This window comes from Notechis scutatus, chromosome 4 (assembly GCF_049901735.1).
Source record: "Notechis scutatus isolate UNSWTSFEM ecotype Mainland chromosome 4, rNotScu1.2, whole genome shotgun sequence".
NCBI lineage: Eukaryota > Metazoa > Chordata > Lepidosauria > Squamata > Elapidae > Notechis > Notechis scutatus.
In genome coordinates this window covers 88131966-88150036 of record NC_142012.1, presented here as the reverse complement: position 1 = coordinate 88150036, position 18071 = coordinate 88131966, and the positions used below count along the sequence as shown (strand labels likewise).

The following is an 18071-nucleotide window of genomic DNA, read 5'->3' as shown; positions in this document are numbered from 1 at the left end:
CATATGTCTCTCTCACACACATTCAACACATACGCATGCACACATTGGATATTAGGCTCATTAGTCCCCAATTACCAAAGTGACTTAACAGTTTACAATAAAAACATAGAACTGTAGTTAAATACTGGCATATGAAAACCCTCTTTCACCATTTTTTTTCAATTTTTTTTTTTCATAAGAATAGTAAGGAGCCAATAGAAGGGAGAACATTCACAGGCCTGGAAGGCTACAGAGAAGGCTCCTCAAATTATCTCAGTAAATGTTGTGTGAATGTAAGGACTATATTAATTTTTTTGAATCAAGATACCTCAAATGGGCTAACTTACAGAATCCATCCAAAATACAGGACCCATGATTCTTGTGGAATTGAAATTTGACACTTTATGAAATGTTTTATGACAAAAAATATCATTAAGACATTTTATACAAAATGTTATGAGACATTTCCTGTGGTCAACTCCTGAGTTTGCTGTATAGTTGAACATGGGCTATTTTCAAGGCAGATGTCACTCTGAATATGTCCTTGGATTTAAAAAAAAAACTGTTCCAGTGAAGGAAGCACACTGGATGCATTGCCATTGTTGAAGACATTGAGGAATCTGGTAAGGAAATCACTCCGAAATAATGACCTGATGAGTCACAGGTTGTCTAGTATTATCTAAATTCAATCTCACTTTACAAAATTATCCTGCAGGCAGACATTCAAGAGAGGCCCAGACTTAACTAACATTAAATCTATCATCATCCAGCTTCAGATCTCTTAATGATTTCCCAATTTTATGTAAGCACTGTAAGCTCCTAGAGACAAAATTGAGCCTTCAGGGATACCATTTTGAAGAACTCTCTCAAAATGACATCACTTGGAAGTCTACCTTGAATGTCAAACCAGCACCTCCTATTCCCAAATCTCTGTGATGATCCATAAAGAATCTAGCATTGCTGGCATCAAAAATCGCTGATTTAGTTTTACAACCTAAAATATTGTAAATTGCTTGGCTGCCTTAAGATTTATAACCCACCCCCTCAAAAAAAAAAAAAACACCCAAGTTTTTGTAAGAAGAAAGAAAAGAAAGAAGGCATAATGTAACATTTTTGTTTCTTTGTTTTTGCTGTGACAAAACTGAAAATTTATGCAACCCAATCGTATGCATACTTTCTTAATCATCAGGCCTTTCTTTAAGGGAATTTGTTTTCAACCATATAAAGTAGGGGTTTCCAACCTTGGCAACTTTAAGCCTGGCAGACTTCAATTCCCAGAAACATTGGAGACCCCTGGTGTAAAGGATTACAGTGTTAGGGGGAAAGTCAATACCAATTGATGGAATTTCATCTGACAGTGAACAAAACCAGGTTGGTTTTCTTCCAAAGCCTTCAAATGCAGGTGGAGCCTATTTAGGAAACCAAAATATTTGAGGATGGAGAGAGAAGGGTAAAGAGTCATACTAGATGACTCCAATTCTCACCCTTGAATCTGCTCTTAGCATGAAAAAAAAAACCTAGAAAAACTTGCATGGTAAAAAGCAGCACTGAAGACAATGAAGCTTATTTTCAAGTTGTGTCGGACTGCACGGTTAATCTAATTTGACAAATCACACTGGAAGCCTTGAGGTTTTGACACACATTGTTCATTCAAGTGTAAAGTATCAACTAATGTGCAAATTAGGGCGGCCAAAGGCAGCCCAAACCTTTCTGCACAGAATTTCAAGCTGTCCCAGGGTTGCAGTGAGAGTGTGACTTTCAAGGTTTTTTAAAAATGTATTTATAATTTTTAAGAATTGCTTCAGTCTACAAATTCTCTAAGCCAAAAAAATTCATGATCTCCCAGTTTCTAGCCTGATGCCTTAACTACTATACCAAACTGCAAACACAGTGATATGAAAATTAAATATTAACAATTTCATAACTACACGTGGCATTCTTGATAATGAGGATCCAGAGGTAAGTACAGTATTTTTATCCTGAATGGGCCTTTTCAGTTTATTTCAATGGCCTTAAAAGCCAAGCACGGGTAATAATTTTATCAACAGAATTAGACTGAACAAAGTACATTCTTGATGCAATTAAAAGAAAAGGAAACAGTATTAAATTAAACAGTACTGTATATTCAAGTTGCAAAATTCTTTTCTCCGTATCAAAATGCCCAAGAAAATGAATCTTAAAACAAAACACCAGAAAGAAGTTAAAAGAAGAGGAGGCTGTTTATTAGAAGGAAAAGATAGTGTATGAAGAAGCAAAACCTCACTCTACAATGAGATCAAGAGAAATCAAAGAAACCTGGAAAAAGACAGGCAGAGATGCTAAAATTCCTCCTTTTCTTGAACAGGATCCTGTTAGGAGTCACTTTAATTCCTTGTTTTCATTGCTTCCCATTTTAAACTGCCATCATTCTTTTTTAGCCACTTGGGCAGAGATTTGTTAAATAGTCAAACCCAAATAAGCAATAACCCTTAGACTTATATACCACTTCACAGTGCTTTTCAACCCTCTGTAAGCGGTTTACAACCCTCTGTAAGCGGTTTACCCCCAACAGCCTGGCTCCTTATTTTACTGACCTGAAGGATGGAGGACTGAGTCAACCTTGAGTTAGTGGAGGTTGAGCTGGCAGTGAGCTGAATTAGTTTGCAATAGTGCATCTAATCACTGCACCACCATAGCTCATATAAGAACAGATAATACATGTAGTTGTGAATGTTTTATGGCAGTATTTCTCAACATAAGCAAGTTTAAATGGGTGGACTTTTAACTCTCAGAATTCCCTACCTAATGCCTGGGAAATTCTGGGAGTTGTAGTGCAGCCATGTTAAAAACTTGTTGAGGAGCCCTAGTTTATGGTCCCCCATCTATGGTTGGTTTTTGATCTTTGGAGCTAAGCCTTCTTCTCTGTTATCCCTCAGAGATAGGGCGTTGGTACTTACCTGATACGCCTGTTCTCTGTGAGCTGTGAAGAGCATCCAGAAGTGGAGAGGTCCTTCAGTCTCTTCTGGAAAGGCTGGGCTTAAAACTCCGGGACGCTCCTCCTCCTCCTCCACGGGACACCTCCTCAGCGTCCCCCAGTTTTGCGAAGACTGAGTGCCAAAGTCTGGAACTCATCACCTAATCTAGATCCCTGACCAGAACGGAACCCCACCAGACGGAAAGAAATGGGTGGGGCTGGCTGCTCTTTACAGCTCACAGAGAACGGGTGTATCAGGTAAGTACCAACGCCCTTTCTCCCATGAGCTGCTCAGAGCATCCAGAAGTGGGACATACCAAAGCTTGGCGTGTCCTTAGGGAGGGACTCTGTCTGGATTGAAATCCATTCCTAAACTCTGTGGACCCTCTGCAGGACTCTTCTGTCAAATGAAGCATCCGCTGAGGCGTAGACATCAATTTTATAATTTCTGACAAAGGGTGATGGTGAAGCCCAAGTTGCCGCTCTGCAGATTTCGTCTATGGAAGCCCGAGTGGCCCATGCTGCTGATGTTGCCGCACTCCTTGTCGAGTGGGCTGTAATGCCCTTAGGAACTGAGATGGACTGGCATTCGTAACTTTTAGCTATGGTGGTTCTCAACCATCTACCAATGGTCGTCGACGACACCCTGTGTCCTAAAGTGGATGGGTTGAAGGATAGGAATAGAGCCTCAGATTTTCGAAATGCCACCGTGCGGTCTAGATAGATGCTTAACGCCCTTCGAACATCAAATCGATGCCATTGATGCTCCAGTCTATGAGATGGTTTCGGACAAAAATTTGGAAGCACCAACTCCTGCGCTCTGTGGAAGGCTGGATTTACTTTAGGGATGAATGATGGATCCAATCTGAGAACCACTCTGTCCGCATGAAACACGCACAGGTCCTTTCTCATCGACAATGCTGCCAACTCGGAAATCCTCCTTGCTGATGTGATCGCAATTAAGAAGACCACCTTATATGTCAGGAATTTGAGACTAGCGGTTCTTAAAGGCTCGAACGGGCCAGTTGTAAGTGCAGTTAACACCTTGTTGAGCTCCCAAGTGGGATAGCGGTGAATTACAGGAGGTCGTAAGTTTGCAGCACCCTTAAGAAAGCTGCGGACATGTGGATGGTGCGCTATGGAATGAAGATCACCCCAGGATATCACCAAGGCTAAGGCTGCCAACTGTCTGCGTAAAGTATTTGGAGATAGGCCCTTGGTCAACCCCTCCTGTAAAAAGTCCAATAATTGTCCTATTGATGGGGCAGTTGGGTCGATCTTAGGCCCCCGGCACCAGCGACAGAAAGCGGACCACGTGGCCTCGTATATACGATTTGTAGAGGACCGTCTGGATGCTTGTATGGTGGCAATGGCATCCTCTGAAATCTGTTGGGTCCTTAAACGGTTCCGCTCAACCTCCATACGGCTAGGCTGAGCCATTGTGGGTCCGGGTGAAGTACCGGCCCTTGCGAGAGAGAAACCCTCGACGGTGGAATTTTCCAAGGTTGTTCTCTCGACAGGTCCTGTAAGTCCGTGAACCACGTTCACCTGGGCCAGTAAGGGGCGACTAATATCAGTTCCGCTCATTCCTCCAATAACTTCTGGATCAACCTGGGTATTACAGGGAGTGGAGGAAATGCATATAGAAGTCCGGGAGGCCACTGACATCGCAGAGCATTGACAGCCTCCGCCCCCTGAGTCGGGTACCTTGAAATATACCGGGGCAATTGGGCGTTGAGGGGAGAGGCAAATAGATCGATCACCGGTTGCCCAAACCTCCGCACTGCTTCCTGGAAGAGAGACGGGTGTAGGCGCCACTCTGCCTGATCTATCGAGGCCCTGCTGAACCAGTCCGCTTGTGTGTTTAAGGCCCCTGCTATGTGCTCTGCCTTGAGCGACAACAGATTGGCCTCGGCCCACTTGAACAACCTGGCCGTCTCCAGCATCAGAAGTTTGGAGTGGGTACCCCGTCTGTTTACGTGGGCCTTGGTTGTGATATTGTCTGTCAAGATCAGAACGTGGCGTGATTGGAAAAGGGGTAGAAAACTGCGTAACGCCAGATGAACTGCTCGCAGCTCCAACAGGTTGATGCTTTGTGATTGTTCGGAAATAGTCCAACTTCCCTGTGCAGTGTGGGATTGGAAGTGAGCTCCCCATCCTATCAGGCTGGCATCGGTTGTGATAGTTGCCCTGCAAGGTTCCTTGAAATGACACCCCTTGTTTATCGTGTTTTCCGACCACCAGCGGAGTGATCGGAGAACACTGTGTGGTACCTTTATCCGGACGTTGGAAGTGGCTCTTCCGGATCGTTGGAAAGGTAGCAGGAACCATTGCAGATCTCTAGAATGGAATCGAGCCCAAGGCACAATGGAAATACAAGAAATCAGTTTCCCTAACAGTTGAGACAGAACTGCCAGGGAAACCCTCTTTAAGACTCTGATCTCTCTGGCCAAAGACTGGATAGTATTCAACCTGTCCTGAGAAAGAAAAACCTTGCCCTCCACGGTATCTATCACTGCCCCAAAATGAACTAACCTAGTTGAAGGGATCAAATGGCTTTTATCCCAATTTATGGAAAAGCCGTGACCTTGAAGGGTCTCCAGAGTAATCTTGGTATCCAAATTTGCTTGATGTCTGGAAGATGACAAAATTAAAATATCATCCAGATAACATTGTAAATGAATAGATTTGATCCTGAGGGAGGCAGCCAAAGCTGCTAGGACCTTGGTAAAAGTCCTAGGGGCCAAAGCCAGACCGAATGGTAGGGCGATATATTCATAGTGGCGATCACAATAGCAAAGTCTAAGGTATTTGTAGTGAGCAGGTCTAATTGGCATATGTAGATAAGCCTCTGTCAGATCTATAGAGGTCAGGACATCGTTCTCTCTGATGCTGAGCAGAATGGACTGGAGAGTAGTCATTTTGAATTTTCGATAAACCAATGATCTGTTCAGACGTTTGAGGTCCAGAATTGCCCTCCAGCCCCTCGAACTCTTTGGGACCACAAACAATAGAGAGCAACAGCCTTGACCCCGTTGTTCAGATGGGACCTCTCTAATGGTCCGAATATGCAGAAGATGATTGATAGCCTCCTGCATCAACACTCTCTTAATGGGGTCCGTGGACCTAGGGCGCCTAATGAAAAACTTCGGAGGGAAGGATTGAAACTCTAGCGCCAAACCAAACCTAACAGAGTCCCTGACCCACGCATCAGAGGTGGAGCTGTCCCATTGATCAGCAAACAATTTTAGCCGCCCTCCAATGGGAGCTGCTGTCAAGGACTCACTTAAAGCGACGAAAAAATCACCCTCCGGTACCTCTGGGATTTCTTCTGTTTTGGCCTCCCCGCTGACCTCTGTCGGAAGATTCCGACCTATCCTGTCTAAAACTGGGTCTGTAGCCTGATGTTCTTTGCGATCTGGGAACGTATGGGCCTTGATAGTAGGTCCGAAAGGAACCTCTTCTAAACAACTGGGGCATCTGTTTTCAGACCTCCGAAAAAGAGGGGGAAGCACTTTTTTCTTGTTTCTATTCTCAATAAGCAGGGGCTCCAAGACACTGCCAAATTATTTATCCCCCGATATTGGGGCTGATGCCAGCTTGCATTTATCCTTGGTATCTGCCTGCCAATGTCTGAGCCATAGCAGTCTCCGTGCTGATACGTGAGATGCTATGGCTCTAGACGAGAATTTGACTGCATTAAATGTGGCAGTGGAGAAGGGAGTACCTCTTTATGGACCACTGGCTTGGAGAATAGAGAGACACTGTGGCTAGAAGAGGCCACCTGTGGTTCTGAAGCCACCTCTTCAAGGGTTAGCTGGTCCGTGACCAAAGCTTTGTGCAGGAGCGATTTAAATAAGGAAGGTTTAAAGACCACTGCTGGGGGAGGTTGATCAGATCTAAATTCTTCCTCCTCTGACATATTAGGATCTCTGATCTCACCTTCCTCCTCCTCAGAATGAGAGGAGCGACTGTGTTTAGAAGGGTTAGTATAATCCCTCTCCTCATCCTTGCCCCAATCTGATAGGATAGGCTGGAAACTGAACTGTTGTCTGGGAAGGCATTTGTGGGATGAAGAGACCCCTTGGGACAAATTAGGGAACAAGAACTGCCCCCCCAGTGGGCGAAGGAGTTCTTGAAATCCCTCAGCCAGGCCCTGCCTTATGACCACTGAGACTATTTCTCTGATGTCATCAGGCCTGTTCCCTGGGGAGGGGGTCGACTGGATGCAAGTCCACAGCAGTGAGAATGTACGTTGCCTCAGGCCTAGGCCTATGGTCCCCTTGAATCATTTGACCTATGGGGAAAGAGGAACCAGAGCCCCAGATTGCCTGTCTAGAGGAGGGCCCTGATCTGCTTAAATCCTGAGGTAAAAGCTCTTCTTCCACCCTCTCTGGAGACCAAGCTAAAAGGTGGCTAGCAGAGCTGGGAGCATTTCCCGCCCACCTTATAGAAACCTCTGGGCAAATCTGCACCTCCCCTGACTGAGAAGCCTGCTGGATCTGGTCCCTCATCTGTGCCAAAGTCTTTGCAAACTGCTTTTCCAAAGCAGCATGCCTTCTCTTCTCAGCCCTGAGCTCCGATTTGGAAGTCTTTTTGGGTGTCAGGGCCTTGACCCTGATCTTAGCTGCAGCATCTCTATTTGCAGAATGGCCTCTTTGTCTTCTTTTCTTCCCCATAGGGGCTTGAGAATCTTGGGCTTCTTCCAGGCCCTTGGGATCTGACTGGGTGACTTCCCTCTCCATTCCGCAAACAGGGCAGGGATAAGAGATGAGCTTCCCCTGTGGTAGTACTGTCTGTAGCGTGGGCCAGGTGAGCTGTGGAAGCTGTGAGGCTTCGCTTTTTTAAAAAAAACAACAAAATGGCCACCTGACTTTCAAAATGCCCGCCCACCACGTGAGGTAGCCCTGGGATGGCCTCACTTCCTCCTTCGCCCCTTAGGCGCTTACCAGGCCCCGAGCAATCAGCAATAGCCAGGAACAGCCGCGAAGTGGCAGAACTGAGCTTCGGAATCAGCTGCAAAGCAGCTAGATTAGCAGCAGAACGGCAAGTCTCCACAATCTTTGGGACTGCGTGGGAGACTCTGCAGAATGCTCCCCGAGTCCGCAATCCCCGCTCTCCTGGTGTTAAATCTCGACCGGAGCCCCGGGAGCAGTAAGAAGACTAGAAACCTTGCTACAGAAATCACTATTTGCTAAACTCTCTTTTTAGCTCAATAAGACTCCTTCCAGAGACAAGACTCAAAGATAAGAAGCTGAGTCAAAAAGATGGCGAGCCAGCTAGGGGCCGGCTTTTTATAGTGGCAGAGTCAGCTCTATGACATCAGAGGGAGGAGTCATATCCCATTCTTGGACTCTCATTGCAGCGTGGATGAGAATAACATAGTACTGTTGTCTTATACATCCATTGATTTAAAAGGAACTCTTTGCAAGTTGGCTGAATGCTGTCAAGATTAAAGATCAATTATTCCAAAACTAGGATCCTTCTGTTTGCTTGGCAGCTCAAGGGACACCTGATAGAGCAAGTTAAAATCTTAAATATTGGTGATAGTAGATAAGATGATCTTTATTGTCATTTTTTACTGTGAGCACACTGGCACACATTAAAAGGGAAATTCTGTTGCCTGCTCTCAAAAGATCAGTCCTATGGTAAGCGTTGGGCCCATTAATATTATACTGTCCAAAATGCCCCCAATCAGACATAGCTCCATGATCTTGCCTTTATTCTGGAGAGGCACTATTTATACCAACTGTCCTTAAAATGTTTTCTTGGCAGAGATTTAGTTGCACAGCTTTTATCTGAGAGTGTTTAGGATCATATAGCTGCTGTATCCTTCTCTTGAAAATACTGAAATTCTAGGCATTGTTTTACAAGCAGTGTGAAGTGTGCCCAAATATAATCCTTCACTGTGAGGCAACTAACATTACAGTGACCAGCATCTAGCTGTGTATGGTTTTATGTGGTTAATGTTCTATGGTTTTATGTAGTTAATGTTCTTCCATGTGAGTCTGGGATCCTTAATCCCTGTGGATAATTTTAAATCAGTTCAAAATAATCAGTTCCCCAATACATAGAGAGTTATGGCACGTCATGGGATATATTATTGATAATGGGTTACAGAAAATTGGTGGTTAATATAAACAAAATGTGAAGGATATAAAAAAGCAAGATCAATCTCTATAATAATGAAAACAATAAGAGGGGAAGGAGATAATTTATTGTGTTCTTATCTTAGTTTGGGAGTTTTCAGGCAATCAAGAAATATGGAAAAAGTAGATTAGAGTCATCGGGTTCATGGCACTGTTATAAGGATATTGTTACAAGGATGCAATGCATGTTTCTTCCCACTCCTCTGTGGTTAAGAATTTAATGCTTGACTGAAGTGAAGCCATTTCTCCTATTCTTGCACTTTCAATCTTTATAAATGTTTTTCCTGTTGGTATTTTTTTCCTGTCTAGATCCCTAATTTAGCACCTAAACCACATACTCCTGGTTACCTGAGTAACCAGAACATTGTTTTAGCTTATAATACAATATGTCTTACAAGTATAGCTTGTTCTAGCTTGTTAACACATTTGATAAAACAATCTAATGCAGTGTTTCTTAACCTTGACAACTTGAAGATGTGTGGACTTCAACTCCCAGAATTCCTTAGCCAACATGCTGGCTAGGGAATTCTGGGAGCTGAAGCCCACAAATCTTCAAGAAGCCAAGCCTAAAAAAACACCAATCTAATGTGAGTGAGTATCCTATATATTTAATATCAGACTCTTGAATGTAAGGCAACGTAAACTACATTTTCAGCAAGATGAGCTTGCCTGGACTTGATTCAGTTTTACTCTGTTGAAAATACTGCATTAATTTTTGTATTTTATAATGTCTACAACTTATCTTGAGATTTCATTCGGTAATAAAATTAGCATTAATTCTACACCAAGTTTTAAAGCATCTGAAAGTATAGAGAACGGAATGTTCATGTATGTCTATTTTCAAATTCGAGTAAAAATGCATGATATATAATTCCTGGCCTTAATATTGAATTAAGAAAAAAGGATTAACCAATACATTGCTCATCATTTTACTCTCAAATCCTGCATCTTAATACACCTGTATTACAACTGCAATTTGACAACAGCTTATTTACAACACTCAGGATATTAGGAAAGATAAGGGCAACCATTCACAAGCTACTTCAAGGGACTGGCGTACAATTTAGGGCAGACAGCAAGACTGAACCACAGAAAGTGTGCATGCCACTCTTATACTCTGCTTCTCAGATTGGTCAATCCTAAATGTGTATTACTTCATTCCCTTGGCTTCAATAAAAGTTTTGCACCTCAAGAAAATAGGATGTGAGTGAGCAACTAGGCATACTGGATGGTGTGGACAAGATTTCTGGAAGATGCAGAATTTATAAATCTTTAAGGTGCATCAGCTCATAAAATTAGCTAGGAAAAAGAAGCTGCCTCTCTGAAAGTAGATAAGAATCCAAAACCCCTTTTAAAATTAAAAGTGATACTATAGAAAGTTAGCACCCACCCCTCTCCTAGAAGAATGAAATATTCTAGGAAATATTAAAAAGGCAGAATATAATATTTCCCTGGATGAGAAAAGGAGAAACATGTTTTGAAAGACAAAGCAGCTCCCTGCCCCCTCCACCCAGCTCCAGGGTGATGGGTTCAGGACATGATAGGATTAGCCCTCTACCCATCTCACCACATGGTACCTGGGAAGCTTGCATCACCCAGCAAGATTCAACCAAGCTACCCAGGGGGAGTCTGACAACCAATCAGGATACATTTCTTGCCACAGGAACAGGAAGTAAGTTCAAAGCCCAACAGAGAGTATAAATCTTTCTCCCTCTCTCACACCTGTGCTCATTTTTGTCCAGGAACATAAACCATGTGGTCCAGTTCCACCATTAAAACCATCCTCCATGGTTTCCAGTGTCTTTCTTTAGGCATCTGTCTATTTTCATTAGGGACTGTAATAAGGCAACATATATAAATCATTTGGACTCAAATCTCTGTCACAGTATGCTTTGAATACTGGCCATATTTTATTGTATTTTTGGCCTGGTCCAATTGGCACCTTTGCAGGTGACCCCTGAAGTTCTTCAAGGATATATTGTGTTTTAGAACAACTGTACTTTGCAATCCCAATCAGGAAAAATAATTGAAATTATAATCTTATGTAACAAAATATAACAGGAGGTAGCAGCTACAGCACTCGTAAGATTTGGAGTCTTGTAAATCTATCCAGATTGATTGTTTGCGGAATTGGCTGTGGTGTAGCTGAATTGGCTCTGGTGAAATTGTCTTTTTGTCTTATTATAGTTTATGATATTTTAACAGTAACTATGTAAGAGTTGGAAGGGACCTTGGAGGTCTTCTAGTCCAGCCCCCTGCTCAAGCAAGGAGCCCCTATACCAGTGATGGTGAACCTTTTTGTTGTGGTGTGACCAAAGCATGCACATGCGTGCCAGCACCCACAATGCAATATGCCCCGCCCCCCCGCACATGCGCACGCAACACCTCTGCCTCATCCCCTTACCTGCACTGCACATGAGTGTGCTTTCTCAGCTGATTTTCAGCCCGTTTGAGGCCGTTTTTGCCCTCCTGGAGGCTCGAGGGAAGCCTTTGGGGCCTCGGGAAGCTGAAAACAGGCCCGTTTCGGCACTTCCGGTATTTCCAGAAGGCCTGTTTTTCGGCCTCCCGAGGCTTCAGAGGCTTCCTTTGAGCCTCTGGGAGGGCGAAAACAGCCTCAAATGAACCAAAAATCAGCTGGGAAGTGTACACATGTGCAGTGCAGGCAAGTTTGGCTGGCGCTTGCATGCCCGCACAAATGGCTCTGCGTGCCACCGGTTCACCATCACGGCCCTATACCATTCCAGACAAGTGGCTGTCCAGTCGCTTCTTAAAAGCCTCCAGTGATGAAGCATCCACAAGGTCTGAAGGCAAGCCATTCACCAATTAATTGTTCTCTGCACTCTTTCTGCAGTCTCAACATCTTTTTTCCTTTCGTCATGACCAAAACTGGACATAGTACTCCAGGTGCTGTCTTACCAAAGTACATAGTATAAATCAGTACTAACCCTTCATGTGATCTTGATACTATCCCATTATAATATAGATAATATAAATAATATAAATTTATATAAATTATCTAAAATAAATAAATATGTTGTTTTAAGGTGTACACTATTCTCAGTCATATGTTATGTGGGCAACAATGTAAATTGATTGAATGAAAATTTTTTGGTTTATCGTAATGTCAAATGCACCCATGTAAAGTGGTATAACAGTCCCATTCACGAATGGTCCTAGAGCTGATCCACCCTTTATAGAGGCAAGATTATTCTTTTCCATCAACCATTACAATCACACAATTCAATTTGACAGACCCTAGCCTTGCATTATCACAAGTGGTCTTTGAATACTGCCCAAGACGTTAAGAGCTTCTACAATGCTGAAGGAAACTCAAAATCGAATAAGTCTACATTTCCTGTCAGCTAAATAGCCTATTCAAGTGCAAGGAGGAAGAAATAGTTCCTCAGCCGAGACATGAAAAGATTAATATCAATATAGGAACATATTTTTCCTCCAAAATACTTCAGATTGAATTTAAACGACATCAAAGTTCAGGGATGCTCCCAGTCTTTCAGGCTCCTAGATCTGCTGTGAAACATTTTTTGATATACAGGATTGACCCCCAGGGAACAGAAAAATTCAAGGTTCTGTTTGGCAACGGGTAAAATAAACTAGAAAAGGAAACTAAAACCAGCTTCCCTTCTAACATTATTGTCTGGGCTAAATGCTTCCTGCTGGTCTGGCCAATTTGCTTATAGCTCCATCCTGTGGCTAAACTCAGAGGCAGCCTGGATTTCTGCTTGACATCTCTGAGATATCCCAGGCTTGCAATATGCCACAGAATCACATCTGATTCCCTCTCAGAGTAGCCCCAAAGTACATAAATTCTTTCTGTTTGAAGAGAGCTGTTTTTACTGTGATAAACCACAACATTACACTGATTCATTTCAGGAAAAAAAGAGAAATCTATATATATAAAAGTGAAATACCACTCACACACCGTCAGAAAATCTCCAGAACCGTAAAGCCTACAAACTTGAAATTTGGCACGTATGTTCCTCTTGGTTTCTAGGTGCTCACTAAGAAAGGATTTTTTCAAAATGACTATCACAGAGCATTAGTATTTCATATATTGTTATTAACATGCTCTGATGCTAAGGAGTTCTACTCCTCCTCCCCACCTGAAAAGAAATCTGTTCCAAATGCAAAACGCAAGCAGAGGAGAGGAGTTGCAGTTTCAGAGCACCAAGCAGCTTTAGGACAGAACAGTTGAGCTAAGCCACACCCAAGCTCCTTGCTCACACAGCAAATACTGTTTCAGTTTCCAAACAGCTCTCAACTCTCTCGCACACTGACAGGACGCTAGCCAGATGAATACCGATGGATGCTGGTAGGCAGAAGCAGAATTTTTTCCCCCTTATTTTCCTCCCCAAAAACTAAGCCCGACCACACAGTTTCACAGCAAAGCATGGGTATCGAGCTAGTTACATATATTTTCTCCTCTTTTCAGGATTATTAGTCTTTTGCATATTTCACTGTTTTGAGTTCGTTAAAAAAGCAATGAAGATGCACTAAAAACCAAATAAATTTGTTCTGGTTTCCAATCGTATGGTATTTTATTATTTTACTTTTTAAAAAAAATTCTGGTGACTAAGTTATCACGATGCCAGAGGACTGGTTGTTAATTAACAGAAATAATCAAGGGTTTGGTTTTTTGTTTTTTTTTAGCATGGAGTAATATTCAAAGGTGGGAAACATCCGTCTTTTCCAGGTGGTGCTGATCTATCTCTGCACTTAGCCAATGGTGCAAGTAAGCTGAAGTTGTAGTCCAGCAACACCTGGAAAGCTCTAGATTTCCCACCCTTGAATTGGTTGTAGCAATGCAGTAGAAAGGTTGCATTTAAAATTTAGACTAAGGCAAGAAACGACATACAAGTAGTTATTTCAGTAACCATTTGAAGATATGAAAGGGACTGGAAAAACATGATTTATAACTATTATTCACACTTATGACCATCATGGTCCCCATGGACAGATAATCAAATACTTGGCAACTGACTCATATTTATGACAGGTTGTAGTGTCCTGGAGTGTTGTGGTTCGCCGGCAGCAGGTGTGGATATATCTGAGGTCTGAGAGAGCGAGGACTAGGTGAGGGGCCTGTGTGTGATGCAGGGATGGGGCCAGGACCATCAGGGAGTGGGGTGCTGCCTTTGGAGATGGTGGAGGCTGGCAGCAGTGATGCAGAGGCCTCCGAGGAGCCTGTGCCCAGGGCGTGTAAGCACAGGGATGCTTGTAGGAAAGAGCAGCTGCAGCAGCACAGGCGACTCAGGAGTAAGGCTGCAAAGTAACGGCCCCTCCCTTACTAGATAAAAGCCAGCCTGAGAGACCAGAGTTCTTTGCAGGACGCAAAGAAGTTCTTGCCCTTCAAGCCTTGTGGAAGTTCGGACTATCTTGATTTGTGTTGGAAGACTTTTTGTTTGGAATATTTCTTGGCAACTTTATCTAGTGTCCTTGGCAGCCTTGCACAACCTTGGCCAGGCTCATTCTTATCAGAGACAATTAGTTTTAATAGCCTTTTAGCCGTGAATTAATGGAATTCGCAGAGAAGCATTAAAAGCTTTTGCTTTTATCTCTGTTGGGGGGTTTGTTGACTTGGAACAAGGTTTGGGTCAGAACATGGAGTCATGTGATCACCTTTAGCGACCTTCTGGCAAGTGAACTCAATGGGGAAGCCAGATTCACTTAACAACCCTGTCACAAACTTAACAAATGCAGTGATTCACATACAACTATGACAAGAAAAGCTTAACTGTCTTACTGAGCAACATATATTTTGGGCTCAACTTTGGTCCTAAGTTGAGGACTACCTACAGTTCCAACAGAATAGACGGTGAAAGGAAGCATAATAACTGGCAATTCTTCCAGTTATTCTGGAGCTACAGATTTGACAATGGAGCCCTGCTCTAAGAGACTACAAGACAACGGTTGTAAGACAGAATGTAAAAGGAAACAGAAAAGTTTTGAAATCAAGGCAAAAAGTTTTTCTGAATGCGGTCCATACGGGAAATGCATTAACATATTGAAATAAATCCAACCAGCAACATTCAGTTATTAGAATAGAACAGGGATCATTCTCCAAAGCACTGGAGGGCAAGACAAGAAACAATGGTTGGAAGCTCATCAAAGACAGAAGCAACTTGGAATTAAGGAGAAACTTCCTAACAGTGAAGACAATTAACCAGTGGAACAGCTTGCCACCAGAAATTGTGGGTGCTCCATCATTAGAGGTTTTTAAGAAGAGACTGGACAGTCACTTGTCTGAGATGGTATAAGTTCTCCTGCTTGAGCAGGGAGGTGGCTGGACTAGAAGACCTCCAAGGTCCCTTCCATCTTTTCTATTCTACTCTAGAAGAGAGTGGAGTGTTAACCATCACCTTCAAAACATTAATCACAATTAAATACCAAAAGATATTTTGAATGATAACAAGGTATTCAACTGACCACCTCTTTTGAAACGCCTGTTCTTAACTGTTCAAAAATTATGTGAACTTAATGCATTCTACTTAATGCCTGCTAACATTGGCCATGTGCTGGCTGGGGAATTCTGGGAGTTGAAGTCCAACAGGCCTTAAAGTGGCCATGTTTGGACACCCCTGCTTTAAGTAGTTTGATTCCAGTGTACCTCATACAATCGGAAATCCAACCATTATTTCTCATGAAAGGCAAACAAATTTCAGACACGTACATTCCAGTAATTCAAGCAATATCAAAACAAATCCGTTTACCTCTGCAGGCTGCTTTGAAGGTGGAATGGACGGTGGGGGCTTCTTCAGTTCTTCACATTTTCTCTTTTTACATATCCGGTGGCTAGTCTTGCGTTTCCTACAGCAGCTACACTCTTCACAGTTAGTTTTCCGCAGGCAAGGTTCACAAACTCCACAGCGCCTTCTTTTTTTCTTTTCCACCACAGGTTGCAAAGAGGCGAGGCACCCACCAGTTGGAGATTCAAAAGGGGAGGGCTCGGATGCCACCGCTGTGTTGGTGTCACATTTCTTGGGATCCTGGAGACAGTTGGTGATTTTTCCATCTCTTCCCAGCTGTAGCAAGGGATCCGGGTGCCTCAGAACGGACTTGCTAGGTGGCGCTGTCCTTGGCTCTTCCCCCTCTCCTGTAGCCAAGGGCAGCCTTGCATTAGGGGACTGGGAAAAACTTCCTTCAGACACTTCCCTGCTGACTGGACTAGTGGCGTTTCTTTCTGGATTACAGGGTGCAGAGGCTGGATCGAAACCGAATGCTTCTGCAGCAATCCTTTCAAGCGTCCGTTCAAGGTCATCCAAGACGAAATTACTCAAAGAAATGCTAGAAATCTGTTCACAGACTGACTGCTCGTTTGGTGGCTCACAGCTATAGTAGGAAGAAGAAGAATCAAGTGTTTGGCTGCACGGCACCAGCGCCAGGTCTTCTGGTGTAGGGGGTTCTCCTCCAAGGCCTGGTTCTTTGAAGCAACCTTCTGGTCCATAGTCACCCTGCAAACACTTCTCTTCTGCAATCAGAGGCTCAGCATCTGGTTTGTTCAGGGGTTCTGGCAGTGCAGACGGGTCATCCAGATGCAATTTTGAGATCAGTTCAGAGGTAATCAAAATGGCAGCATCAGATACACAGGGATGTAGCACCATATCATGTTCAGTTTTGGAATGAGATTCCAGAGAAGAAGTCTCCGGACTTTTATTAGGCAACGCCAGGTCTTGTTCTGAGGAAAGGCTCAACATGGAAAAGGAATGTGAACATAAATGCTCCGGGGGGACAGGAGGTAAATTCAGGTTACTCTTTGCATATGGTTCTACAGGTGTCCCCAATTCATCTTCCTGTACCCTTAAAGTAGTGTCAAAGTCAAGGTGTAATTGATGGAGAAGAGGCTCAGACAAAATTTCATTTGAGGTATTAGTAAACAAATCTTCCAGGGCCTGCTCACTGGAAACAAATTCTTCACATCTGTGTTCTTCTTCTAGTATTCCTGAATTACAAGTATCCACCACACCATTATTAGAAACAGAAATTTTCGAGGGGTGCATTATCCCTCTCTTTTTGGCTTGATTATCATCTACGGAGGACCAGCCTGTTTCCTGAGAACATGGGGCCTTGTCTCCTTTGGGAGAAGGCAATTCGCTATTCAAGTTTAAATCTCGTGCAAAGGCTCTTGTAGTCTGTTCAACTTCTTTCCTTTCTAGTGCAGAGGAAATTCCTGATCTGACTTGCTGTCTTTTTCTTGGGCCGCTCTTCTTAGCTTTTGTGATTGTCGATGCTTGAAACAGCCTGTGGGAAAACGGTTTCCTGCGGAGAGTCATGGAAAACCCACCGTAGCTCAAAGGAGGCTGATTGTGGAAGAGAACATTATCAGTTAATTCCAGGTTCATCCAAGATGTTCCAGAAAAGGCTTTGGTTACGCTGCTCCGGAGAAATCGGCATGGCGAACTTAATGGAGATTTACATCTTTGGGATTTTTTCTTGCCATCATTTTGGTTTTCTATTGATTTTCTACAGCTTGTAGGACACTCTTTCTTTGAGGACTCTTTCTTGGCATTTTTTATTCCTTGGCAAGATTTCTTTTTAACAGGACTCAGTTTCTTTTTGCTTATCTCCTCTTTTTTAATTAATCGTGAAGATCTGGCATCCCGGGCCATTTCTATCAAACTCTAGATGCGTCACTGGAATTAAGAGTTCATGGAGTCTTGCAAATGTTCTTCATTTCAGGAGAAACCTGCACATTTGTCAGGACATTCTCTGTGTAGTAGAGCTGAAATAGAAAGAAAGAGCAATAAAGTATTGTGAAAAAATTTAGATTTCACACAGAAGCTTTAAAACATTCGTGTCACTTTTTATAACTCTGTAGCTTTAATATCAAACTTGCAAGATGAATCAAAAGCTGCACAGACTGAGAATTAAGAGGAATAGTGATATAGCTAGCAGCTTGCCTAAGGCAAGGGGGGGGGGGGAATGGAGCAAGACTGTCCTGTTCATAATTCAGTTTGTTTACCTCTATGCTATGG

General features: G+C 43.1%; 1 protein-coding gene across 2 annotated transcripts in view; it reads right to left on the bottom strand.

Annotated features, from left to right (window-relative positions):
* TET1 (tet methylcytosine dioxygenase 1) overlaps window positions 1–17812 on the bottom strand; it is a 79638-nt gene extending 61826 nt beyond the window's left edge. For both annotated transcript variants that reach the window (XM_026672814.2, XM_087964061.1), the window contains exon 1: window positions 15810–17812. In XM_026672814.2, coding sequence (XP_026528599.2) covers window positions 15810–17705 — 1896 coding nt within the window. In that variant the 5' untranslated portion in view covers window positions 17706–17812. The remainder of the gene's footprint in view (window positions 1–15809) is intronic.
* Between the last annotated feature and the right edge of the window lie 259 nt (window positions 17813–18071).